Source organism: Selaginella moellendorffii, unplaced genomic scaffold (genome assembly GCF_000143415.4).
Source record: "Selaginella moellendorffii unplaced genomic scaffold, v1.0 SELMOscaffold_31, whole genome shotgun sequence".
Taxonomy (NCBI): domain Eukaryota; kingdom Viridiplantae; phylum Streptophyta; class Lycopodiopsida; order Selaginellales; family Selaginellaceae; genus Selaginella; species Selaginella moellendorffii.
In genome coordinates this window covers 869068-893845 of record NW_003314292.1, presented here as the reverse complement: position 1 = coordinate 893845, position 24778 = coordinate 869068, and the positions used below count along the sequence as shown (strand labels likewise).

The window sequence follows — 24778 nt, the reverse complement described above, 5'->3', positions numbered from 1 at the left end:
ATTCAGCAATACCATTGTGGAAGCCCTCTTCAAACCGTCTCCTTCACAACCTCACTCTATTGATGTTATTGCTTTTATTGATATAAAAGGCATGACTCAATAAAATGAAAGATTTTTGTTATCAAGATAACGGGTGGACAAGTGTTGGACAAGGTAAGTTATTTGGGAGTATCCCCAACCCCGAGCTTCCATGTAGCTACCAGCTGATTTCTAATTTGCTAGCTCGTAGCGAGCTCATGACAGCACTGCTTTGCTTGAAGTGTTCTTGAAGTGATCGATTCACGACGCGTTTATGTTGATCGTGTAAAGCTGAATCATTGCGGCAGCACGAAGCAAACATCCATCCCTAGCTTTATAAGAAAAAGAATCGAGATCGCAGCAGTAGTGAGAAAGTGTGATTCTAGCTTCCAAAATGGAAAAAGGCCATCTTTCTTTCGCGAAGTTTATCCCCCTGGTGCTTGTGATGATCTTGTTGATCATATCCACGCCAGGAGCACATTCCATGAGGTGTAATCGCGCACAAGTCTTCGATACGTGTGCTCCTTGTGTCCAGTTTGGATCCGTGAAGAACAGCCCAGACGCATCGTGCTGCAAGGCCGTCAAGCTCCTCAGCTTGGATTGCCTGTGTAGCATGCTGGTTGCTACCAAAGGGAAGAATGCTAATAGAGTGATCAAGGCATACTCCAGTAAGTGTAAAATTCGTCTCCCTGGGCACTTCGATTGTATCCAGAGAAGCCAAGCGCATCCTTGAAATGTTATTCCAATTAAGGATGTTTAGTGTTTGATCCACTTCTCTTTCTCTGTTGCGAAAGCCCCAAATTGTAAGCTTCCACTTCACACTGTAAATCCATCCATAACTCTCATGATCTTTTCGTTGAAGATAAGGAATTTGTCGCTCTTTACGCCCAAATTCTGGGCTGTCTAACTCCCATTCGTTCATCCAGTTTTTCAATCATCCAATTTGAACGCTCTCACGCTCAAATTCTGGGCTTTCGATTAAGCATCAATTAAGATCTCGCCCAATTCATTCAAACAAAGACCTTGGCCACCATTGACTAAAGAAAATGGCAATGATCTTCACTTTTCATGAATTCTTGGGAGTTCCAATTCATGCTTGATCCAGACAGGCCAGAATTTGGGGTGAGAGGGACCAAATTGGATGATCGAAATGGGTGAGATCTTGGGAGTTCCAATTGATGCTTGATCCATACAGCCCAGAATTTTGTGCGTGAGAAATTCTCATTCAAACAGAGATCTTGACCACCCTTGACTAGCCAAGTCAACGGTCCCGCCAAAAAACGGCGGGAAACTTTCCTTAGAATATCCTCCGGCGCCCGTAAGGCATATTCTCTGTAGAAGGCTCTAGAAGAACTGGACGGCTTTGGTATATAGCTAGGGTTATTTGTGCCGAGGTCGCAGTTTGGCTTTGTGAGCAATGGCGGAAAGCGATAGCGATGTCGAGCGCTTTGCCTTCCAGGCGGAGATCAACCAGCTTCTCAGTCTCATCATCAACACCTTCTACAGCAACAAGGAGATCTTCTTGCGGGAGCTCATCAGCAATGCCTCGGATGTGAGTGTTAGATGCTCGTTCGGCGATATTTCACTGCGATTCTCATCGATCTTTGCCTTCTTTCTGCGATTTCTCACCGATCTTTGCGTTCTTTCTGCGATTTCCAGGCTCTCGACAAGATTCGGTTCGAAGGGCTGACTGACAAGAGCAAGCTCGAGAGCCAGCCGGAGCTTTTCATCCACATCGTTCCGGACAAGGCGAGCAAGACCCTGAGCATCATCGATAGCGGCATCGGGATGACAAAGTCCGGTGAGTTTGAGATTCTAGAAATTCCAGATTTCTAGACTAAGATCTTTTCTTCTAGATTTTTGTCTGACTCGAGCTTGTTTTGTTAGATCTCGTGAACAATCTGGGTACCATCGCCCGGTCTGGCACGAAGGAGTTCATGGAGGCTCTGGCTGCCGGCGCCGATGTGTCGATGATTGGTCAGTTTGGTGTTGGGTTCTACTCGGCGTACCTGGTGGCCGAGAAGGTTGTCGTGACGACCAAGCACAACGATGACGAGCAGTACATCTGGGAGTCTGAGGCCGGTGGTTCTTTCACTGTGACTCGCGATACCACTGAGAGGCTGGGTCGTGGAACCAAGATTGTTCTCTATCTCAAGGAAGACCAGGTAGGCGTTTCTATTTCATCGATGTGAAACAAGTAGTTACTCTGATTTTGGTTGGCACAGCTTGAATACCTTGAAGAGAGGAAGCTCAAGGATCTCATCAAGAAGCACTCCGAATTTATCAGCTATCCCATCTCCGTCTGGATCGAGAAGACTACTGACAAGGAGATCTCGGACGACGAGGAGGAAGAGGAGAAGAAGGATGACGAGGAGGGGAAGATCGAGGAGGTCGATGAAGAGAAGGAGAAGGAAAAGAAGAAGAAGAAGACGGTGAAGGAGGTGTCTCACGAGTGGAGCCACGTAAACACTCAGAAGCCCATCTGGATGAGGAAGACCGATGAGATCACCAAGGAGGAGTATGGGGCCTTCTACAAGAGCCTGACCAACGACTGGGAGGACCATCTCGCGGTGAAGCACTTCGCCGTGGAGGGGCAGCTAGAGTTCCGGGCCATCCTCTTCGTTCCCAAGAGGGCTCCCTTTGATCTCTTCGACACGAGGAAGAAGCTCAACAACATCAAGCTCTACGTGAGGCGGGTGTTCATCATGGACAACTGCGAGGAGATTATCCCCGAGTACCTGGCCTTCGTCAAGGGCGTGGTGGACTCGAACGACTTGCCGCTCAACATCTCCCGCGAGATGCTCCAGCAGAACAAGATCCTGAAGGTGATCCGGAAGAACCTGGTGAAAAAGTGCCTGGAGATGTTCGCCGAGATCGCAGAGAACAAGGAGGACTACAACAAGTTCTACGAGGCCTTCGCGAAGAACATCAAGCTGGGGATCCACGAGGACAGCCAGAACCGGCAGAAGCTGGCCGACTTGCTGCGCTACCACTCGACCAAGAGCGGCGACGAGATGACGAGTCTCAAGGACTACGTGACCCGGATGAAGGAGAACCAGAAGGACATCTTCTACATCACCGGCGAAAGCAAGAAGGCGGTGGAGAACTCTCCCTTCCTGGAGAGGCTCAAGCGCAAGGGGTACGAGGTTCTCTATATGGTGGACGCGATCGACGAGTACGCAGTGGGGCAGCTCAAGGAGTACGATGGCAAGAAGCTCGTCTCGGCCACCAAGGAGGGATTGAAGCTCGAGGACACCGACGACGAGAAGAAGAAGTTCGAGGAGAAGAAGGCGGCGTTTGAGGGGCTGTGCAAGGTGGTGAAGGATATCCTGGGCGAGAAGGTTGAGAAGGTGGTGGTCTCGGACAGGATTGTGGATTCGCCGTGCTGCCTGGTTACCGGCGAGTATGGCTGGACCGCCAACATGGAGAGGATCATGAAGGCTCAGGCGCTCCGGGACAGCTCCATGTCGAGCTACATGAGCTCGAAGAAGACGATGGAGATCAATCCGGACAACACGATCATGGAGGAGCTGAGGAAGCGGGCGGACGCGGACAAGAATGACAAGGCGGTGAAGGATCTGGTGCTGCTGCTGTTCGAGACGGCGCTGCTCACGTCGGGATTCAGCCTGGATGATCCCAACACTTTTGGATCCAGGATCCATCGCATGCTCAAGCTGGGGCTGAGCATCGACGATGATGTGAGTGGCGATGCCGCCGATGTTGAGATGCCGCCGCTCGAGGAAGGGAACGACGCCGAGGGGAGCAAGATGGAGGAAGTCGACTAAACAACGCACGCTAATTTTTTTTTTTCCATTCCACCCACTAAGAACGATTTTTGTTTAGAGAAAGGTTTCGTTTAAAAGTTAATGGATTGTTAAGTGGATTTCTCCAATCCAGTTTATATTTTCAAATCTTAGCCCTACATATATTTCCCGCTAGAAAGAACATTTTGGGCGGGAGACCAAATTTTCTTTGGTCTCCCGGAAATTTACCCGGCAGCGATCCAAAGGTGGAATCTTGTCAATCCAGGAAAGAGAATGCGGCCGCGGTGGACTGACATAGAATTCTGGTGGTAGCTACATGGCTTGTTATCTAACACTAGTCTACCCGCACGAGCAAAGATCGCATCGATTCTTTGATTGGTTTTCAGAAAAAAATCTTTCATTTCATTGAGTCGTGCCTCTTATATCAATATCAAAATAACATCAATGGAGTGATGTCGTAAAGGAGACCGTTTGGAGAGGGCTTCCGCAGTGGTATTGCTGGATGATATCAGCCAGTGAGTTGACAAGTCGACTATCCATGGGCTTCACCAAGGGATTCCTCTGTGGTACAAGCACGAAATCATACGTGTGGTTCCTTGCATTGAATGGATTTGGGTATGGAATGTTCTTGCTGGTGTTGGAAGGAGATACATAAGGCTCCAAAATGCTGTCCTTCACAGCTCCTGTACCAAGCCACCATGATTTGTAAAGTTTTGTAAACCAAAATATATATTACTTACCAGTGCTGCCGGCTGGAATGTTTGCAATCCAAAAGTTGATGTAGGGATAAACTTTATTTGACGCTACCAATGCCTTTTGATCTGCCATGACCACAGAGAAGAGACGAGTAGTGCCATTCTTCCCAAATCCTTCAATGTCAACTGTAGGGGCTGAACTGGTGCTGCTCAATGAGACGAAGTTGCCATTCCCGACTGTGGTGGAGCCATATTGTACAAGCAAACCCACACTAACATGAATCAGAAAGGAGCAGAGAACGAAGCAAAACACCACTGAAGCTGCCATTAAAAATGGATTGATGAATTGATGTTTTATGTTGAGAATCGTTTTGATATTTATACAAAAGGCCATAGTTAATTTTGTCCATGCCTTTGATAAATTGTGCAAGTTTTCTAAAAATCTAGTGAACCAAATGGTCTTAGTTTATAATAAGAATGGTACAGGTGGAAATTTCAACTTGCATAGAAATACGTATATAACTAGAAAGTATATATGTATACATACATATATTACATGATGCCTTCACCTGCAAAGAACAATAGCATAACAAATTTTAGTGACTACAAACACTTTGATCATTGAACTTACATTGGTACTCCTCTGGGAGCACTACTTGACAGGACTCTACATATCTCTTCATTGTTTCTTTGGCAAGAACACCAGTAGACGAAACAATGAGTGAACACAAGCAATTGTGGCCTAGAACATTCACTGCTTTGCAACAATTGACGTCTGGATGCTCAAGAACAGTGCCAGATGCCACACACGGGACGCATTCTTTGAGAAGATGAGCTCGATCGCACTGAGAAGTCCCACAATTGGGGAAATAGACAATTGAAACCAAGCTGAGGACAAGAAGCTGTAGAGCTTTAGAATCCATTAGAAGCAACTCTACAGATAGCAGCAAGCGAGCCTATAACAAGTAAAAACATGTGAGTTGGTTTGACAAAACGAGCTACATTGTGATCAAAGTAATGGACTTTTATCGCATATGAAGATTTTAAAAATACAAGAGAAATATTTTACTAGGACCAGTAAGAAACAAGAACCTTGTCACTCTCTCTTAGCTTGTTGCAACTTGCTTAGTCGAACAACTGTACATTGCCTGCCCAAACCCATCTTTTGCCTATAGTCTTTCGCCTATTATAGCAAACATGGCCGACGTGCAAAGGAAAATTCCCGATCGAAGTCTCTTTCCCCGTGATGATAGCTCAGCAGATAGAAAGATATATTCACGCGCTTTAAAGAGATGCCACAACTGAGCCTTAGTCAGACAAGAGCCCGGACGGTTTCTAAATCAAGGGATGATCATCGGTTGCGCATCGCCACCTTTCTTATTTCTTTTCTATCCACTTGCCTGAGGCTGTCTCCAAAAGTACACGCATTTGTTGCCAAGTTCTCCTTTCTTATAGTTCCATCATGGAGCAAGAAAGGTATACATACGCCCTTGGGATCACATATGTATATGTCTATATGCCTTGACGAGAAAATTGGCAGAGTTATATAGCTTTGGACCTCTTGAACTGTTGGATCGATTTTTGGAGCACGAAACACAGTATAGCAAACGTAATGTGGGATCCTCGAGGTCTTTGCTTGTATTTGAGGTGCCGATCAGACATTAATGGTGTTTAAGCACTATCTCATTTTCGCCATCAAGCATTCCAATGGCGAACTCAAAATGGTTGGGTGCTGTGGAGGTACACAGAAGAAGATATGGTCTCTTTGGTGATAAACAATCCCTAGAGGAAGGCTTCGGAAAAAAAAAACGCGCGCTGAAGCCTCATGTCAGATGTGTGCAAAACAAAATCAATATCATAGCTGCTTGAGGATTTTATGGCTTTGACAAAGTCGTACCTAGAGTGAGATTCTATATCCATCAAGTCAATCAATACCCAAAGGAAGGAACATCCTTAGATCTGGGAAGATGTCAGCAAATCTTTCAATACTTGGGGGGTAGAGGATGGGAGGAGCCAATTCCACAATCGGCTCTTCCGCGAATATGGATGCCGTGTTCACTGTGCAGCCATCCAGCGCAGCTCCACCTCGAAAAGGAGGATCTACACCCTACACAAAATAAGATTAAACATGGCGAACTCTTAGCTCGCTGTGCGGCTGCGGCATTGGAGGTTTAGAACTTGACCAATCTCGTTGGTGAGATCCAGAGTTCCACTGGATCGTTTCGAGTGTGCTCGCAATCTCTTTGAAAGCCTTCCAACCGTCCAAGTTTTCCATCGGTGAATCGTCTGGCTCCAGAGGATCAAAGTTTCAAAGGAGCTGCACGAAGAAAGCCCGGAAGAATCCCTGAGATCCAACAACGCGTGCTAGGAAGCAGACCGTGATCCAGCCAAAGGAAGCGCTCATCTCGTCCCTGTAGTTCTTTGATTTTTCTGGAACAAGTTCTAGAGTTTTGTTCTTTGATCTTTGGCAAGCTCAGCAGCTCGAGGCTCCCGAGAGCTCGCTCGACTTTGAGCAGCTCAGCGCGAAGTACACGTAGCTCCAGCAGGATCACCACTCCGTGTGCCACCAGCGAGACGTGCTGCTCCAGCAATTCCCGGATCTTCAAGATCAAGGTGAAAGGCCATATCCATTTGTTCACAGAAGGGGTAGAGTTCCAATTCATGTTGGTTCAAATTCGTGTTTAACATGGTCGAGAGAGCTCGTCTTGTAGTGTATTTAGTCTTGAGCATCCGTAGACTGGAATGGAGGGCTCCGAGAGTCAACCTCGGGACCCCATACCTGCAGAAAATACGTTCTTACAACGTATCTGTACATTTAGTAAATGTGAATGTTGCGTGTGTCGGTAGGCTACAGTCCCCTGTATGCCAAAGCTGCAAAAGGTGCTGCCATGCAACACGAGGCAAAGACGCCACTCGGGGGATTCGAACCCCCAACCCAAAGGTCCTAGTTGTATGGAAATCTTCTAGAATAATGAGCTCCATTTCTCACATAATTCATCTAAATGGTCGAAACCAGATATTAGCACGATTCTTATACTACCTTGGAAACTGCAACAGAGCCTCCTCGTCATGATACTTCAAGAGCATCCTGAACGTGAAGCCGATGTTATGCTTTATGCTGACAAGCACCCAATGTCCCTGTTCTTCCTAGACAAAGCTTGTAATGCGTACATCAAAGGCATCACACATGTATTCTTCGACATGAAGAGACGTTTATGGAATGCACTCCTGGCGTGGATGTGATCAACAAAGCAGCACCATGGGGATAAATTTCGTCAGCGATCCAAAGGTGGAATCTAAGAGCGGTAGACTGACATAGAAATCTGGTGGTAGCTACATGGAAGCTCGGGCTTGTTGTCTAACACTTGTCTACCCGCACGAGCAAAGATCGCATCTATTCTTTGATTGGTCTTAATAAAAAAATCTTTCATTTCATTGAGTCGTGCCTTTTATATCAATATCAAAATAACATCAATAGAGTGATGTCGTAAAGGAGACGGTTTGGAGAGGGCTTCCACAGTGGTACTGCTGAATGATGTCAGCCAGTGAGTTGACAAGTCGACTATCCATGGGCTTCACCAAGGGATTCCTCTGTGGTACAAGCACGAAATCATACGTGTGGTTCCTTGCATTGAATGGATTTGGGTATGGAATGTTCTTGCTGGTGTTGGAAGGAGATACATAAGGCTCCAAAATGCTGCCCTTCACAGCTCCTGTACCAAGCCACCATGATTTGTAAAGATTTGTAGACCAAAATATATATTACTTACCAGTGCTGCCGGCTGGAATGTTTGCAATCCAAAAGTTGATGTAGGGATAAACTTTATTTGACGCTACCAATGCCTTTTGATCTGCCATGACCACCGAGAAGAGACGAGTAGTGCCATTCTTCCCAAAGCCTTCAATGTCAACTGTAGGGGCAGAATCAGTGCTGCTCAATGAGACGAAGTTGCCATTCCCGACTGTGGTGGAGCCATATTGTACAAGCAAACCCACACTAACTTGAATCAGAAAGGAGCAGAGAACGAAGCAAAACACCACTGAAGTTGCCATTAAAAAATGGATTGAGGAATTGATGTTTTATGTTGAGAATTTCTTTGATTTATACAAAAGGCCATAGTTAATTCCGTCCATGCCTTTGATAAATTGTGCAAGCTTTCTAAAATTCTAGTGAACCAAATGGTCTTAAGTTTATAATAAGAATGGTATAGGCTGAAATTAGAAAACACCAAGAACAAACTTGCATATAAATACGTATATAACTAGAAAGTATTTGCATATAAATACATACACAACTTCCCTTACATGATGCCTTCACCTGCAAAGAACAATAGCATAACAAATTTTAGTGACTACAAACACTTTGATCATAGAACTTACATTGGTAATCCTCTGGGAGCACTACTTGACAGGACTCTACATATCTCTTCATTGTTTCTTTGGCAAGAACACCAGTAGAAGAAACAATGAGTGAACACAAGCAGTTGTGGCCTAGAACATTCACTGCTTTGCAGCAATTGACGTCGGGATGCTCAAGAACAGTGCCAGATGCCACACACGGGACGCATTCTTTGAGAAGATGAGCTCGATCGCACTGAGAAGTCCCCCAATTGGGGAAATGGCCAATTGAAACCAAGCTGAGGATAAGAAGCTGTAGTGCTTTAGAATCCATTAGAGGCAACTCCACAGGTAGCAGCAAGGAAGCCTATAACAAATACAAACATGTGAGATTGTTTGACAAAACGAGCTACATTGTAATCAAAGTAATGGACTTTTATCACATATGAAGATTTTAAAAATACAAGCGAAATATTTTACTCGGACCAGTAGGAAATAAGAACCTTTGTCACTCTCTCTTAGGTTGTTACAACTTGCTTAGTCAAACAACTGTACATTGCATGCCCAAACCCAACTTTTGCCTATAGTCTTTCGCCTATTATAGCAAAAATGGCCGAAGTGCGAAGGAAAATTGACGATCGAAGGCTCTTCCCTCGTGACCATAGCTCAGCAGATAGATAGATATTCAAGTCTTCTCTTGTCTCCAGCTGGGGCGATGCCGCCGACGTTGAGATGCCGCCACTCGAGGAAGGGAACGATGCCGAGGGGAGCAAGATGGAGGAAGTCGACAAACTAAATTTCTTTTTCCATTCCACCCACTAAGAACGATTTTTGCTAAGAGAAAGTTTCCGTTTAAAAGTTAGTGGATTGTTAAGTAGAGTTCTTGCTTCTACATATATTTCCCGCTAGAAAGGAAATTTTGAGCGCGGAGTGGATTCTAGTGTCAATCCAGGAAAGAGAATGCGGCCGCTGTAGAATCAATTGGATCGACCGAGAATAGTGAGGTGGAGGAGGCGCCACGAGCTCCAGTGAGTGCAGTGGTGGGACTGGACCAGCTCAAGAAAACTATGGTTTCATAAGTTTGAGTTTTTTCTTTCTTTGTTCGATGATCGTGCATCTCGGATCATTCGTCCCGGTTGCTGAGCGTCCTTTCGCTCGGACATTGGTCGCCGAGATCCCTGAGCTCGCCCTGTGGATTTGACATCGAGGCTGGGAGTAGTCACGCTGATAGACTTTACGAAATTGTATGAACAGGTCAAGGTCAAGGTAATGCTTCTCCTTTCGATCTGGAACTAAGCTCTTATTCTCTGTGCTTTCTTCTTCTCAGGTCTGGTACGGAGCTGGAACGAAAGCGCAGGCTACATCAAAGGCATCACATGTATTCTTCGACAAGAAGAGACGTTTATGGAATGCACTCCTGGCGTGGATTTGATCAACAAAGCCCATGGGGCTAAAACTTCTACTTAACGACGTCCAGCTCCAGCAAGGCCCGGATATTCAAAACCAGTTCAGAGCTTCCGATGAGATCCACTCGCAGATTGCACAATTACAACACATAGAATGCACTCCTGGCGTGGACATGAGGATAAACTTCGCGAAAGAAAGATGGCCTTTTTCCATAAATGGAAATTCTAGAATCACTCAGTACTTTCAACTCATTGAGTCATGCCTCTTATATCAATATCAAAATAACATCAATGGAGTGATGTCGTAAAGGAGACCGTTTGGAGAGGGCTTCCGCAGTGGTATTGCTGGATGATATCAGCCAGTGAGTTGACAAGTCGACTATCCATGGGCTTCACCAAGGGATTCCTCTGTGGTACAAGCACGAAATCATACGTGTGGTTCCTTGCATTGAATGGATTTGGGTATGGAATGTTCTTGCTGGTGTTGGAAGGAGATACATAAGGCTCCAAAATGCTGTCCTTCACAGCTCCTGTACCAAGCCACCATGATTTGTAAAGTTTTGTAAACCAAAATATATATTACTTACCAGTGCTGCCGGCTGGAATGTTTGCAATCCAAAAGTTGATGTAGGGATAAACTTTATTTGACGCTACCAATGCCTTTTGATCTGCCATGACCACAGAGAAGAGACGAGTAGTGCCATTCTTCCCAAATCCTTCAATGTCAACTGTAGGGGCTGAACTGGTGCTGCTCAATGAGACGAAGTTGCCATTCCCGACTGTGGTGGAGCCATATTGTACAAGCAAACCCACACTGACTTGAACCAGAAAGGTGCAGAGAACGAAGCAAAACACGACTGAAGTTGCCATTAAAAAATGGATTGATGAATTGATGTTTTATGTTGAGAATTTCTTTGAGATTTATACAAAAGCCAAAAGTTAATTCTGTGCAAGTTTTCTAAAAATCTAGTGAACCAAATGGTCTTAAGTTTATAATTAAAATTCAACTTGCATAGAAATACGTATATAACTAGAAAGTTTACATGTATCCATACTTACATTACATGATGCCTTCACCTGCAAAGAACAATAGCATAATAAATTTTAGTAACTACAAACACTTTGATCATTGAACTCACATTGGTAATCCTCTGGGAGCACTACTTGACAGGACTCTACATATCTCTTCATTGTTTCTTTGGCAAGAACACCAGTAGAAGAAACAATGAGTGAACACAAGCAGTTGTGGCCTAGAGCATTCACTGCTTTGCAACAATTGACGTCTGGATGCTCAAGAACAGTGCCAGATGCCACACACGGGACGCATTCTTTGAGAAGATGAGCTCGATCGCACTGAGAAGTCCCGCAGTTGGGGAAATGGACAATTGAAACCAAGCTGAGGATAAGAAGCTGTAGTGCTTTAGAATCCATTAGAGGCAACTCCAGAGGTAGTAGCAAGGAATCCTAGTTCTTAGCTAACAAGTAAAAACATGTGAGTTGGTTTGACAAAACGAGCTACATTGTGATCAAAGTAATGGACTTTTATCGCATATGAAGATTTTAAAAATACAAGTTTTAGAGTTATGTTCTTTGATCTTTGGCAAGCTCAGCAGCTCGAGGCTCCGGAGAGCTCGCTCGACTTTGAGCAGCTCAGCGCGAAGTACACGTAGCTCCAGCAGGATCACCACTCCGTGTGCCACCAGGTTGACGTGCTGCGAAAGGTCACAGAAGGGGTAGAGTTCCAATTCATGTCGGTTCCAATTCGTGTTTAACATGATCGAGAGAGCTCGTCTTGTAGTGTATTTAGTCTTGAGCTTCCGTAGACTGGAATGGAGGGCGTTCCGAGAGTCGACCTCGGGACCCCATACCTGCAGAAAATACGTTCTTACAACGTATCTATACATTTAGTAAATGTGAATGTTGCGTGTGTCGGTAGGCTACAGTCCCCTGTATGCCAAAGCTGCAAAAGGGGCTGCCATGCAACACGAGGCAAAGACGCCACTCGGGGGATTCGAACCCCCAACCCAAAGGTCCTAGTTGTATGGCTCTAGGCAAATCTTCTAGAATAATGAGCTCCATTTCTCACATAATTCATCTAAATGGCTATTCTTTCGAAACCAGATATTAGCACGATTCTTATACTACCTTGGAAACTGCAACAGAGCCTCCTCGTCATGATACTTCAAGAGCATCCTGAACGTGAAGCGGATGTTATGCTTTATGCTGACAAGCGCCCAAGGTCCCTGTTCTTCCTAGACAAAGCTTGTAAAGCGTACATCAAAGGCATCACACATGTATTCTTCGACAACTGGCGTGGATGTGATCGACAAAGCAGCACCATGGGGATAAATTACGCGAAAGAAAGATGGCCTAAACGGAAGTTCTACTTAACGACGTCCAGCTCCAGCAAGTCCCGGATATTCAAGACCAGTTCAGAGCTTCCGACGAGCTCCACTCATAGATTGCGCGATTACAACTCATACGGCAGAATCAATAGGATCGACCGAGAACAGTGAGGTGGAGGAGGCGCCGCGAGCTCCAGTGGAGTGCAGTGGTGGGACTGGAGGCGGGCGAAGTCCAGCTCAAGAGAGGTTAAGGAACTATGGTTTCATAAGGTTGAGTTTGATTCTTTGTTCGATGATCGTGCATCTCGGATCATTGGTCCCGATTGCTGAGCGCTCTTTCGCTCGGGCATTGGTTCTGAGCTCGCCCAGTGGATTTGACATCGAGGCCGGGAGTCACGCTGGAACTTTGGATAGACTTTACGAAATTGTATGAACAGGTCAAGGTAATGCTTCTACTTTCGATCTGGAACCAAGCTCTTATTCTCTGTGCTTTCTTCTTCTCAGGTCTGTTACGGAGCTGGAACGAAAGCGCAGGCTTCTTCGCAACTTGGACGCTAGAGGCGCGAAGCCGACGTCGTAGACAAGATGAAGGCCTTGGAGACCAAGATAACTGTGGCGGTCCAAAGCTTCGCCAGCCTCGACAGAAGATCACGGACCAAGAAATGCTTCCGCAACATTTGGAAAGGTACTTGCTTTTTTCTTCACGGCAACTCACATCACATTGTTGTTTGGATTCGATCACAGGCTTGCCGTCATTCATTTGGAAGAACTGCTTGTCTTGCCAGTCGAAAGTCTTACCTCCCAACTTCCTCTTCTTCCTCTTCTTCTTTGGCCAGTTTTTCCATCTGTTCTTCGTGCATCTCAGGTGTCCTGGAAAACCAAAAGACAGATTCTCAAGTGAGGAACCAAAAACCAAACAACTAAGTGAGGAACCAAACAACTAGTCTACTTACCGATCATGGATGAACATCGCCAACAGCCTGTACATGTCCCTCGTTTCATCCTCCCGCCAGCACTCCAAATAGTCCAAGTCGCGATCTTCTCCCGCGCTACTGCGGGCGAGCGTGGCGGCAAACTCCCTGCTCGACATCCCTCGGTTGTCAACATGCGGGAAGCGCACTCGAGCCATGCGTGCCCAGAAGCATTCCCGCTTGTCGTCTGTGAAATCCGACGGAGCCAGCTCGTACAGCCTGTTGCTGGAATGCCTGAGGAGCGTAGCGTGCACCTGCACAGCCGACTCCTGGAGTAAAACATAAAACGTTGAAGGTAAAGTCGGCCTCTTGGGCAAGACAACACCACCGCCACCGCCAGATGCGTCCCAGTCTGTTTCATGCAAGCACTCACGCGTCAGCCTTGCAACAAAGTTGAAATGAATTCGATCACACTCACACGATGTTTCCTGCCCGATCGCCAGCGGCAGAGCAGAGCGGCACAGCCACAGCCTCGCGTCGAGGACGGCAAGAGCGACGTTCTCGCCGTGCGTGAGAAAGGGACACGGAGAGATTATCCGGGAGAGGATCCCGTCGGGCTCGAGAGCGCGAGAGGCATCACCTGTTTTAACAAGACCGAGCTCAGAACAAGAAACACGCGCAGATCAATCCTACCCGAATCCAAAGGGAGGTTCAGCACAGTGGTGGCGGAGTTCCCGACGGGGATTTCTTGGAGCAAAAAATCGAGCTCTCCATACCACTCGGCCAACTCAGGATGTTTTCCCTTGAACGCTGCGTAAGGGTTCCTCCGCTCTAGCGACTATAAACGTCGTGGATGAGATAAACAAGAAAAAAGAGAGATTGGAGCTGACCTCGGGGTAGTCCGTGGAACGCTCAGCTGCGTAGCGCTCGTCATACCACGATTTCACGATCTCGTACAGCAAGCCTCCTTCCCTAAAGTGCAAGCAATCCCGCCGGAACGCGGTGATCACCCTCCTCATCTCGAGCGTCTCGCGAACAGCTTCCTCGAGAGCCACAGGAACTTGGCCGCCCTTTCTGGCAAACGCTGCATCCGCCATAGCCTGCTCCATAGCCGCCATAAACCCTAAAAATCATTTGCCCTTTTTATAGGCTCTTGACAAGAATATTTGTTACGGGGAAGAATATTCCTTAGGGTTCTAGAACGTTGGCGCGCATTCCAAGCATGCTAGGGTTCTTGAGCGCCGGGGAATAGATTCTCAAGCACAGCATTCCCTCGATGCAATCGCGCCTCCGTCCTGACTGATGAGGGGATTCTTGTACCGGTATCGCCATTATTTTCGCTGTCGGGCAGCGATGTTTCTTCTGGCGCCGCTGCCATCGATGCGAGTATCCCCGCTCAAGCCAAGAGGTATGATTCCGTGATCCAAAATGCGTGTCTTGATCGACAGTTTCAGGAGAGCGAGCGATACCGACAAGGGCTATCATGGAAAACGCAGGCCAACAGATACGACACGATGGTCACAAGTCAAGCGTTGGCAGAGTTTTCGCAGTTAAGATCGGCCCTCGGCAGCTCCAGGACGAAGAAAGGAGAAAATGTGGCTGCTCTCGCTTGCTCTGGTGCTGCTGCTCCAGCTCTCCGCGGCGCAGAACGTTTCCTATGATCATCGATCGCTTATACTGAATGGGAAACGGAGGATTCTTCTGTCTGGATCCGTGCACTATCCTCGAGCGACACCCGAGGTCTGCCAGCTCTTTGCTACTGCTAAATAGATCTTCTTGTTTTGATACATCAGATGTGGCCGGGGATCATCCAGAAGGCAAAGGAAGGTGGGCTGGATGTGATTGAAACGTATGTGTTCTGGGATCGGCATGAACCATCTCCAGGACAGGTGAGCTTTTCAATGTCCTTCGTTTTTTCTTGTCAAGTTTTCTCCTAAGTTGTTCTCTTTTGTTCATGTAGTACTACTTTGAGGGTCGATACGACTTGGTGAAATTCGTGAAACTCGTGCAGCAAGCTGGGCTTCTTGTGAATCTCCGGATCGGCCCATACGTTTGTGCAGAATGGAACCTCGGGTACGTTGCAACCAAGCATTTCATTTTCTTTTTCAACTCCAGTGAGAAGAATTGCTGTGTAAGCAGAGGATTTCCCATCTGGCTAAGGGACATTCCCCATATTGTCTTCAGGACAGACAACGAGCCTTTCAAAGTAAATTTCGCTTCGTTCTTTGCTAACCTGACTGATGCTACCTGGTACCTTACAGAAATATATGCAAAGTTTCTTGACAAAGATCGTAAACATGATGAAAGAAGAAAACTTGTTTGCTTCCCAGGGCGGTCCTATAATTCTAGCTCAGGTTGAAAACGAATACGGCAACGTTGATTCGCATTATGGGGAGGCTGGTGTGAGGTACATAAACTGGGCAGCTGAGATGGCTCAAGCTCAAAACACAGGCGTCCCTTGGATAATGTGTGCGCAGTCTAAAGTTCCCGAGTACATCGTAATTTTTAGCAACTTGATCTTGTCTCTTACATTCTAAGTATCTTGCTTGTGTGCAGATTGACACCTGCAATGGAATGTATTGCGACGGCTGGAATCCAACTCTATACAAGAAGCCAACTATGTGGACTGAAAGCTACACTGGCTGGTAAAGCACAACTCATTCTATTCCTTAGAAGCAGTTTGTATGTCCGTCTTTTGGTTGTAGGTTCACATATTATGGATGGCCACTTCCGCACAGGCCTGTGGAGGACATTGCCTTCGCAGTTGCACGATTTTTTGAACGCGGGGGTAGCTTCCACAACTATTACATGGTCTGGGTTTTGATATCATCGTCTCGAAACTGATCGTGCTAAATGCGTGTAGTATTTTGGGGGAACAAATTTTGGGAGGACGTCAGGTGGTCCATATGTCGCAAGTAGCTATGACTACGACGCACCTTTAGATGAATATGGTAAAAATCATGCTCAAGTTGAGTTGCTTAAAAGTTTTTGTTTTGAGTTGAAGGCATGCAGCATCTTCCTAAGTGGGGACACTTGAAGGACCTTCACGAAACGCTAAAACTGGGCGAAGAAGTTATTTTGTCAAGCGAAGGACAGCATAGTGAACTCGGTCCAAATCAAGAGGTGTTTCTCAGTTTGAATGTTCGTGTTTCTTATCAAGCTAAGTTGCAGGCCCATGTCTATTCATATGGAAACGGATGTGTGGCATTCCTTGCCAACGTCGACAGTATGAACGACACAGTTGTAGAGTTTAGAAACGTTTCCTATTCCCTGCCAGCTTGGTCTGTGAGCATTGTTCTTGATTGCAAAACCGTGGCATTCAACTCCGCAAAGGTTTGTTCTGCCTTCTTTTTGTTACTTTTTTTCTTTTCCTCTAAGATACTCGCAGGTGAAATCGCAATCTGCGGTTGTGAGCATGAATCCTTCAAAATCGAGCTTATCATGGACATCATTCGATGAACCTGTAGGAATCTCGGGATCAAGTTTCAAAGCTAAGCAGCTACTGGAGCAAATGGAGACGACTAAAGACACGAGTGATTATCTGTGGTACACGACAAGGTATGTTGCTATCTTTCTGTAAAAGCAGGTGTATATGGAAGTTTACAGCGTTGAGGCGACGGGAACTGGTTCAACATGGCTTTCCATTGAAAGTATGAGGGACGTTGTCCACATTTTTGTGAATGGACAGTTCCAAAGCTCTTGGCATACTAGTAAGTCGGTTCTATATAATTCGGTGGAGGCACCTATTAAGCTAGCTCCTGGTTCAAATACAATTGCACTACTGAGCGCTACGGTTGGCCTTCAAGTAAGCTACCATTTCCCAACTCTTTTTGGATGCTAAAGTTTGGATGCTTTCAAGAATTTTGGAGCCTTTATCGAGACTTGGAGTGCGGGCCTGAGCGGTTCGCTGATACTCAAGGGCCTTCCGGGTGGAGATCAGAATTTGTCAAAACAAGAGTGGACATACCAGGTTTTTTGAACTATTACTTTCCATTCTATCTAACCGCAATAACAGGTCGGTCTCAAAGGCGAAGATCTTAAACTTTTCACAGTAGAAGGCTCTCGTAGCGTAAACTGGTCAGCCGTCTCGACAAAAAAGCCTCTGACATGGTACATGGTAATTATAAGAGCATTGAAGTTTTTGGTGGAAGCTTTCTTCAATATGTTTTCTTCCTTAAGTGCAGACAGAATTCGATGCTCCACCCGGAGATGATCCGGTTGCATTGGATTTGGCAAGCATGGGTAAAGGTCAAGCGTGGGTGAACGGACAGAGCATTGGACGATACTGGCCAGCATATAAAGCTGCGGACTCGGTCTGCCCCGAGAGCTGTGACTATCGTGGGAGCTACGATCAAAACAAATGCCTAACAGGCTGCGGACAGTCATCTCAGCGCTGGTAACAAAGTGCTCCTTGCCATCCTTTCATTCCTTGTAAAACTTTCTGGTTTTCCAGGTATCACGTTCCTCGTTCTTGGATGAAGCCGAGAGGAAATCTTCTGGTCCTTTTCGAAGAAACCGGTGGTGATCCATCGAGCATAGACTTCGTGACGAGATCCACGAACGTGATCTGCGCACGAGTTTATGAATCCCATCCAGCTTCCGTGAAGCTCTGGTGCCCGGGTGAAAAGCAAGTCATCTCCCAGATACGTTTCGCCAGCTTGGGAAATCCCGAAGGAAGTTGCGGGAGTTTCAAGGAAGGAAGCTGTCACACGAACGATCTATCCAACACAGTGGAGAAGGTTTGCTCATTTACTTTCGCTGTTTCATAGCTAAGTTTTCTCTCATTTGGATTCCAGGCTTGCGTTGGACAGAGAAGCTGCAGCTTGGCTCCCGACTTTACCACTTCCGCGTGTCCCGGGGTCCGAGAAAAGTTCTTGGCAGTAGAAGCTCTTTGCTCTTCTTAATGGTCTGTGCGTTTTTTTTCTTCCTCTATAGATTCAAGTCTTTCTTTCGCGTACTAATGACAGTTAGCTTTTCTTTTTCTATGTCAATGAAGGAAATCATCGGCACTCTCTGCTAGATGAGCAACAAATCGATTAAACGTTCTCACCACCCATCCCGGCGATGGTGGCGAAGGAAGAGAAGCTGGCTCCGTAAGAGAAGAACTGTAGCCCTCCGGGTACGTGATCAGAATCTCGTGGTCCCAATAGCTTCTCCCATCGCAGCTCGAGGCAGCAGCAGCAGCGTTCGATTGTAGAATCGAGTTTCCGAGCAAAACTCCTGCCAGCACTCCCAGCGCAAACACCATCGGATTCATCAGACCCCAGTGCAAGCTCGACAGGAGATCGTTTCCAGTGCGGCGGTACTTTTTCCTCTCGATCAGCTCCACCTGTGCCGGATCTCCAAACCACCGCTCCTTCGACTTCCAGCTGCTCGACGAGAGAACCAGGCAGCCGTTGGGCATTATCCTGGTGATCCGGCCGCTCCTCTCCTTGCACGGCCACTCAAACCGCGGACTTCCCCGAGCACAGCAGCTTAGTCGCACCATCTGCCCGACTCTGAGCGGCTGGATCTTCGCGAGCCTGGTTGGAACTCCAGTCCAGAGCATGTCGCAGCCAACGAACGCGACTTGCAGCTCTCCATCGCGTTGGATGCTGTGAACGATCCCGACGCAGGACGGCCGACTGCCCGAGTAGTGGTGATCCTCGTTTGTGAACCTGTGAACCCAGTCCCCGACGGTGATTCCAAACGAGACCAGCTCCAGCTCGTCCGGGCTCCCTTCCCAGAGGTCCTGCGAGCTGCAAAACTTCACCCGGACCACGATCTCTTCTCTGTCAACTTCCACCACCACGCCCTCGGCGTTGTGCGGCGTGTAGCGCCAGCAGCCGCGCCTCGCCGACTTCTTCACTGTGACGTGATCTCCGGCTTGCAGCGGGTTCTTCCACAGGCAGAGCTTCCTCGATTCGCGGGAGTAGGATTGGATCTGCTGTCTCGGCAGGCGCACTCGGACGTGGGAGTCGTCCTCTTCGATCACCAGCCCGATCTTCGTCTGCTTGCTCGGCTCGTCGTAGACGTGAATCCAGTCGCCTCGTTTCAAACCAGGACTGCAACGACACTTGTTAGCAAAGGTGGTGTGTGAAGAACAAGTTTTACCTCGTCAAAGTCGCCAGGATTTGGCGGAAGTCTGGCCGATTCCGGTAGTCATACTCGAAGCAATCTTCCAAGACCCGTTGTATCGCTGCTGGTAACTCGGACGGGACGCTGGGCCTGTCACCTTTCAAAACCACCAGGTTGTAAATCTCTTGCGGCGTCTTGTCTTCCCACGGCCTCTTCCCTGTGACCATCTCCACAATGCTGCACGCGTATCCCCACGAGTCCGTCTCGAACGCCAGCGGACCCCTCGTCTCCACGCTCCACTGCTCTGGCGCCATGTAGTTTGGAGTTCCGATGTAGAACTTGAAATCCAGGAAGCTCTTGCATCCGGAGAAGAGCAGCGGGAGCGCGTGGTCTCCGACGAAGGCGTCGTTGCTCGGGTCGAGGAGAAAGTTGCAAGGCTTTAAGTTGAGCGAGAGAACGCCGCGAGAATGGAGCTCGAGTACACCCTTGGCTATGTCCGTGGCATACCTGTGTAAAGTTCGTGAAAGAGAGCGAAGTGTCAGGGGTTTCCAACGCCAGAAAAGAGAAAGAGGCTCTCTTTCTCTTTCAAATCTAGGAGAAAGCTTACTTGAGAGCTTCCGAGGGCGAGAGCCTGTTGTCCGGGAGATGAGCCAATCGACCACCCACGGAGCCTTCATACAGAGGTGATAGAATGCAAACCTGGAAGAGCACGATAGAGAAGAGAGCTTATATGGAAAGATCTTAAAGAAACACACACCTTGCCATTCTTCATCGAAACCCCGAGAGGGACGCTCACGCCTTTGAGACCCTGGCACGCGAAGAGCGCGGCGTCGAATCGCCTCAACACCGTCTCGATCATCTCCGAGCCAACGAGCGGCAGCATTTTCACAGCGACCTGGCGCTCCTGGGATTGAAATCTGGCGCTGGCGAGAAACACATCGCCAAACTGGCCACGCCCGATCCGATACAAGTGCCGGACATCGCCGGGGTTGATCCACGACGATGGATCGCAGGCGCTGGACGCCGCCGCGCCTCCCCCGCCAGGAGATTCCCCGAAATACGAGCTCCGGCAGAGCTCGCATTCGTAGTCGCTGGCGCATCCCATGGCGCAAAACCAAAACCTAGGTAGGGAGGAATGCTTAAAAGCCAACCAAGTTTCCTGAACAACAGAAAACAGCCTCGCCACGTCATAACACCGTTAAAATAGTTGAAATTGGAAGCCCTAGTTACAGATTTAACTAGATCTAACAAACTAAATATTTTAATGGTCAAGCCATTTTTTAATGACTGTTGTACATTTTTGGTACATGCTTCATATTGTTTCTCTATATGCTTTATTTCAGTAGTTTATAGTAAAGCTTGACATTTGGTCTTATAGTCTTTGCAGTAACAACTTCCAGTTGTTACATGCATATATTCTAACTTCTAACTAAAGTAATTGTTATTTTAAGAGAAATAATTTTATATTTTAACAAGTCCAAAATAGTAAACTGTTGTTTAATATGTTCAACGGCTATTAATACAGATTAGCCGCAATTTTAACTCTAGAAATCATAATGATTAATAACTGTATTACAGTGTATGTTTTAGTTTTGCTAATAATATTTAGTGATAACAGCTTAGCAGCTAGTATTTTGAGAGATAATCGTAGAAATCTCTCATTATCTACAAAAATAAACATTTTAAGAGCAATAAGAGAGGCTATAGATCAAATAGATGTTAATGTTCCATTTTACACTAGATATTCAAGAGTTTATCGCAATTATGGTATTAGGATATTATTATCTACTATGACTTCTGAATTGTATGTTCCTAACTATCAACGCCTCTGTAGTTTATTTCCAAATTACACTATTCCATGGGAAGGTTTGAGATTAAGAGCTGAATTTGAAAGAATTTATAATAATTACATCGTTATTGATCATGAGATGATCAACTATGGGGTTACAGATTATTATTTAGGGAATATGTTAATTGAATATATAGTTGAAGATACTAATATTCAAAGTATACAAAAGATAAAAACTTTAAGTTTTTTAAATCAAAATCAAGATTGTACGTGGAGGCGTACATGCATTAAAAGTACATCTAATTTTTCATACTTTTCTAATTTATTAAGTGGAGAATTTCTTCAATCTTTAAATAAACAGTACTCATTACATGTTCATTCAAATTGTAATGTTGTATTATATAAAGAATCTATTACCATATGGCAGACTAATACAGAAAATAAAGGAAATAATTGTTATTTAACAATGCAAATTGATGGTAATTTAGTTTTGTATGATGAATTTCATAATGTTATATGGTCATATAATATTTATTGGAAAAATATTTGGAGACCAATGGCATTATGTGTTGAAGATACTGGTCATATAAGTGTTTCTAATATAGTTGAACAAACTTCTATATGGAGAGTTCCAAAATAATAATAACAAATTCACATATATCTAGGTTTTCAATAATTATAATTAGTAATATTTATGAATATAAAAAAAAGGGCGGTTTTAATAATATATTGAACGTTTATTAATTAGTAAAATATTTTAAAGCTACTTAAATAATTTTTAATACAAGAAGGTTAAACATATAGTATAAATATTGTGATTGAAAGTGTTATTGATGGATAGTACATTGTACTTTCTAATGTTCTTTCACATTTTAATTTTCTAAATAACATAAATAAAAACCTTGAATTAATAAATTTATGAGTTCATGCTTATAAAGTTAGCAAGCTTTATTAATTCAACATTTTTATTACTAAATAAAAATTATTAATAAATAATTAATATGAATAATATTAGTTAATATATAGTTTAATATATTAGTTAAATTATATCATAAATCAAAAACCTTATTATGGTTAAATTATATTTATTTATTTTGCAGCCTCTAGAGCACTAGGCAGTTTATCAAGACTAAATTTAAATTTTTATTTATGTCTATATTTAATAAGATATATATTTATTTTTTAATTAGATAGTATTTTTTATTAGATTTAATAAGTTGTATTATAAGAAATAAGAGAAGCTTAAATGTTTTTGGTTTGCTTAAGCAGACCTGTAGGGGGCTGAGATTGTAGTGAATATACCTAGAATATGCTTGGATATTCTAGGATATTCTACCATCTAATGGTTGTTATTCATTTAGATTTATTTTTTATTTATAATTTATACATTTGCTTAAACTCTTTGAAGTATATTCTTTTTATTCTACCATCTAATGGTTGCTATGCAATAAAATTAATCTTGTGTTTATAAATTATAAGCATGTTTATAATTATGAATTTTTATTTGATCAATTGGATTAATAAGTAGAAATAACACTACTATTAATCAAACCAAACATTGGTACATGTGACACGTAGCAAATTATTTAATGTTTACATATAAAATACTTAGTTAATCTAATTGAGAAAATAATATATATGAAGGATTATCATTTAAATTAAAAAAATCAAAATTTTTAAAATTTACATATTTTTCAGGAATATACCATAAACTCACATACCTTCAGAGATTATGTATAGTTTATTTAAAGTACCAACAATTATGTCAGTGTTTAATGAATTTATTATATACAAATGTTCAGAAGGAATAGTACACCATAACATAATAGTATATTAAAAAATTAAAAAATTATAATTTATTTGTTCATTATTTAATTTTTACTCTTCAAAATATATAAATTCTCATTTTTTTAATATTTTGTTCAATAATTTTTTAAATTGTTTATATTCTCAACATAAGCAAATAAATATGACTGAGAATTGTGATCATAATACATATCTTAATTCCAATCAAAGTTGTTAATGCGTAATATTATTAAATTGATATTATATACAAGAATTATTATAAATTTCTACTGATATATAGATTCTATTTAAAAAATCTATAAAAGTGATATTTATCATGATTTTTATATTTTTTGTGTAACTTTCATAGTAGTAATATTAAACAATCCTTTTGATACTTACAAAAATTTGGATGTTTGTATAATTTGTTTTGGTATTACATACTTTTTTTTCATTTGCATTTATGAAATATTTTTTCATGAGGAGATAACAAAATTATATACTGTTTCTATAGAAAAAATAATTTTAGATTTCATGCCAATTATTAAACTTTATTTAAATATATGTATTTTTATTACACTTTTAGGTGAAGTGGTATAACAATGTGAAGCTAAAAGAGGAAAATAATATTACAACCATCTCATAAATATTTATATGAAAGACATTTTAAATTTTTTAAACTAGTTTCTTTAAGTACCAAAAACATTTAAAATATTTGATGACTTTTATCATTTTTCTATTGTAAAATAATTATGTGCATACATCATCCACAACACGAGAGATATGTGGGATGACAACTTCTACTATAAGTTGCCCACACCAAAGGCCATTTGTATAAACTATTGCTTCTATTATTTCTGTTTGCTTCAATAGTCATGGCTCTTGTTCGAGTTTCTTGCATCTTTCTGCTGCCATTGCTTTTGCTCGCAATTGCCAATGCTGCTAAAGAAGGTATAGATTTGATTGCATAATGTTTCAGCTAAATATCAGTCTTGTTCCATAGCAACGGTGGTTTTGGAAGGGGTGGATGCTATGCATGATCCACGATATTTGGCTACTATCCTGGGAAACGAAGGCCTAGGTGCTGATGAGATTTTTTTTGTTATTTAATTCTTATGTCTTTTTTTGTGCAGGACTAACAAGTGTTCTGGGCGACACTTACTGTTGCCTCAAGAACGGCTATGGGTGCATGCAAAATTGCGACTCATCCAAGAACTACTCATGCTGCCTCAAGAATGGATGCGAGAATGGTGTGGAGCACTACTGCTGTGAGAAAAATGGCTATGGCTGCACCAAGATGTGTCCCAAGTCTACAGTCACGTTTGGCAACCTGTAAAATGGATAATGTGTGGATGTGTATGCATGCCGCTATAGATCTATGGCGGCCAGCTTCAAATAAAAACTGAGTGGCTCACTCTCTGACTTTCTTTTTAGAGTCTTGAGCTTAATTCATCCTCTTTCTTCTTTCAAGATTGCACATCCTCACTGTCTTGTCGCATTTTTCCACCACAATGCCCGTGTGTGCATTGCGGACAAACCCAGTGATCTTGCTTTTCAAACTGTGGAAGGCTGTGATGATCAAAGTAGCCGAGGGTGATTTCCAGGTTCTGTGAGTGGCTGTCCCGGTTCCAAAATCAGCATTGCCTGTGATTTCTTCATAGCTCCTTTTA

At 44.1% G+C, this 24778-nt stretch overlaps 7 protein-coding genes across 7 annotated transcripts; 3 read left to right on the top strand and 4 right to left on the bottom strand.

The window, feature by feature from the left end:
• Nucleotides 1-1392: 1392 nt before the first annotated feature.
• LOC9649159 (heat shock protein 81-1) lies at nt 1393-3929 on the top strand. Its single transcript, XM_002976647.2, has 4 exons — nt 1393-1570; nt 1678-1819; nt 1906-2183; nt 2244-3929. The coding sequence occupies exons 1-4, from the start codon at nt 1436-1438 to the stop codon at nt 3801-3803; spliced, it is 2115 nt and encodes a 704-aa protein (XP_002976693.1). The 5' UTR covers nt 1393-1435; the 3' UTR covers nt 3804-3929.
• A 4733-nt stretch (nt 3930-8662) lies between these two features.
• LOC9649158 lies at nt 8663-9478 on the bottom strand. The gene is made up of 3 exons (XM_024681451.1): nt 9386-9478; nt 8858-9182; nt 8663-8795 (listed from the first exon to the last, which is right to left on the bottom strand). Exons 1-3 carry the CDS (start codon nt 9476-9478, stop codon nt 8779-8781), a joined length of 435 nt encoding a protein of 144 aa, XP_024537219.1. The 3' UTR covers nt 8663-8778.
• A 1697-nt stretch (nt 9479-11175) lies between these two features.
• Nucleotides 11176-11663, bottom strand: LOC112348656 (tapetum-specific protein A9-like). The gene is made up of 2 exons (XM_024681591.1): nt 11361-11663; nt 11176-11298 (listed from the first exon to the last, which is right to left on the bottom strand). The coding sequence occupies exons 1-2, from the start codon at nt 11650-11652 to the stop codon at nt 11282-11284; spliced, it is 309 nt and encodes a 102-aa protein (XP_024537359.1). The 5' UTR covers nt 11653-11663; the 3' UTR covers nt 11176-11281.
• A 1697-nt stretch (nt 11664-13360) lies between these two features.
• On the bottom strand, nt 13361-13898 carry LOC9649532. Its single transcript, XM_024681450.1, has 3 exons — nt 13863-13898; nt 13520-13806; nt 13361-13436 (listed from the first exon to the last, which is right to left on the bottom strand). The coding sequence occupies exons 1-3, from the start codon at nt 13896-13898 to the stop codon at nt 13361-13363; spliced, it is 399 nt and encodes a 132-aa protein (XP_024537218.1).
• Nucleotides 13899-14723: 825 nt separating this feature from the next.
• Nucleotides 14724-18434, top strand: LOC9649157 (beta-galactosidase 8). Its single transcript, XM_024681588.1, has 18 exons — nt 14724-14885; nt 14932-15217; nt 15271-15366; nt 15438-15550; nt 15617-15683; nt 15739-15975; nt 16034-16122; nt 16183-16288; nt 16341-16428; nt 16482-16600; nt 16649-16810; nt 16866-17035; nt 17084-17282; nt 17337-17447; nt 17493-17594; nt 17662-17873; nt 17931-18216; nt 18274-18434. The coding sequence occupies exons 2-18, from the start codon at nt 15071-15073 to the stop codon at nt 18379-18381; spliced, it is 2412 nt and encodes an 803-aa protein (XP_024537356.1). The 5' UTR covers nt 14724-14885; nt 14932-15070; the 3' UTR covers nt 18382-18434.
• Nucleotides 18412-20332, bottom strand: LOC9649531. The gene is made up of 3 exons (XM_024681589.1): nt 20292-20332; nt 19571-20233; nt 18412-19521 (listed from the first exon to the last, which is right to left on the bottom strand). Exons 1-3 carry the CDS (start codon nt 20297-20299, stop codon nt 18465-18467), a joined length of 1728 nt encoding a protein of 575 aa, XP_024537357.1. The 5' UTR covers nt 20300-20332; the 3' UTR covers nt 18412-18464.
• A 3635-nt stretch (nt 20333-23967) lies between these two features.
• On the top strand, nt 23968-24560 carry LOC9649156. Its single transcript, XM_024681613.1, has 3 exons — nt 23968-24059; nt 24112-24189; nt 24242-24560. Exons 1-3 carry the CDS (start codon nt 23984-23986, stop codon nt 24442-24444), a joined length of 357 nt encoding a protein of 118 aa, XP_024537381.1. The 5' UTR covers nt 23968-23983; the 3' UTR covers nt 24445-24560.
• Nucleotides 24561-24778: the final 218 nt, after the last annotated feature.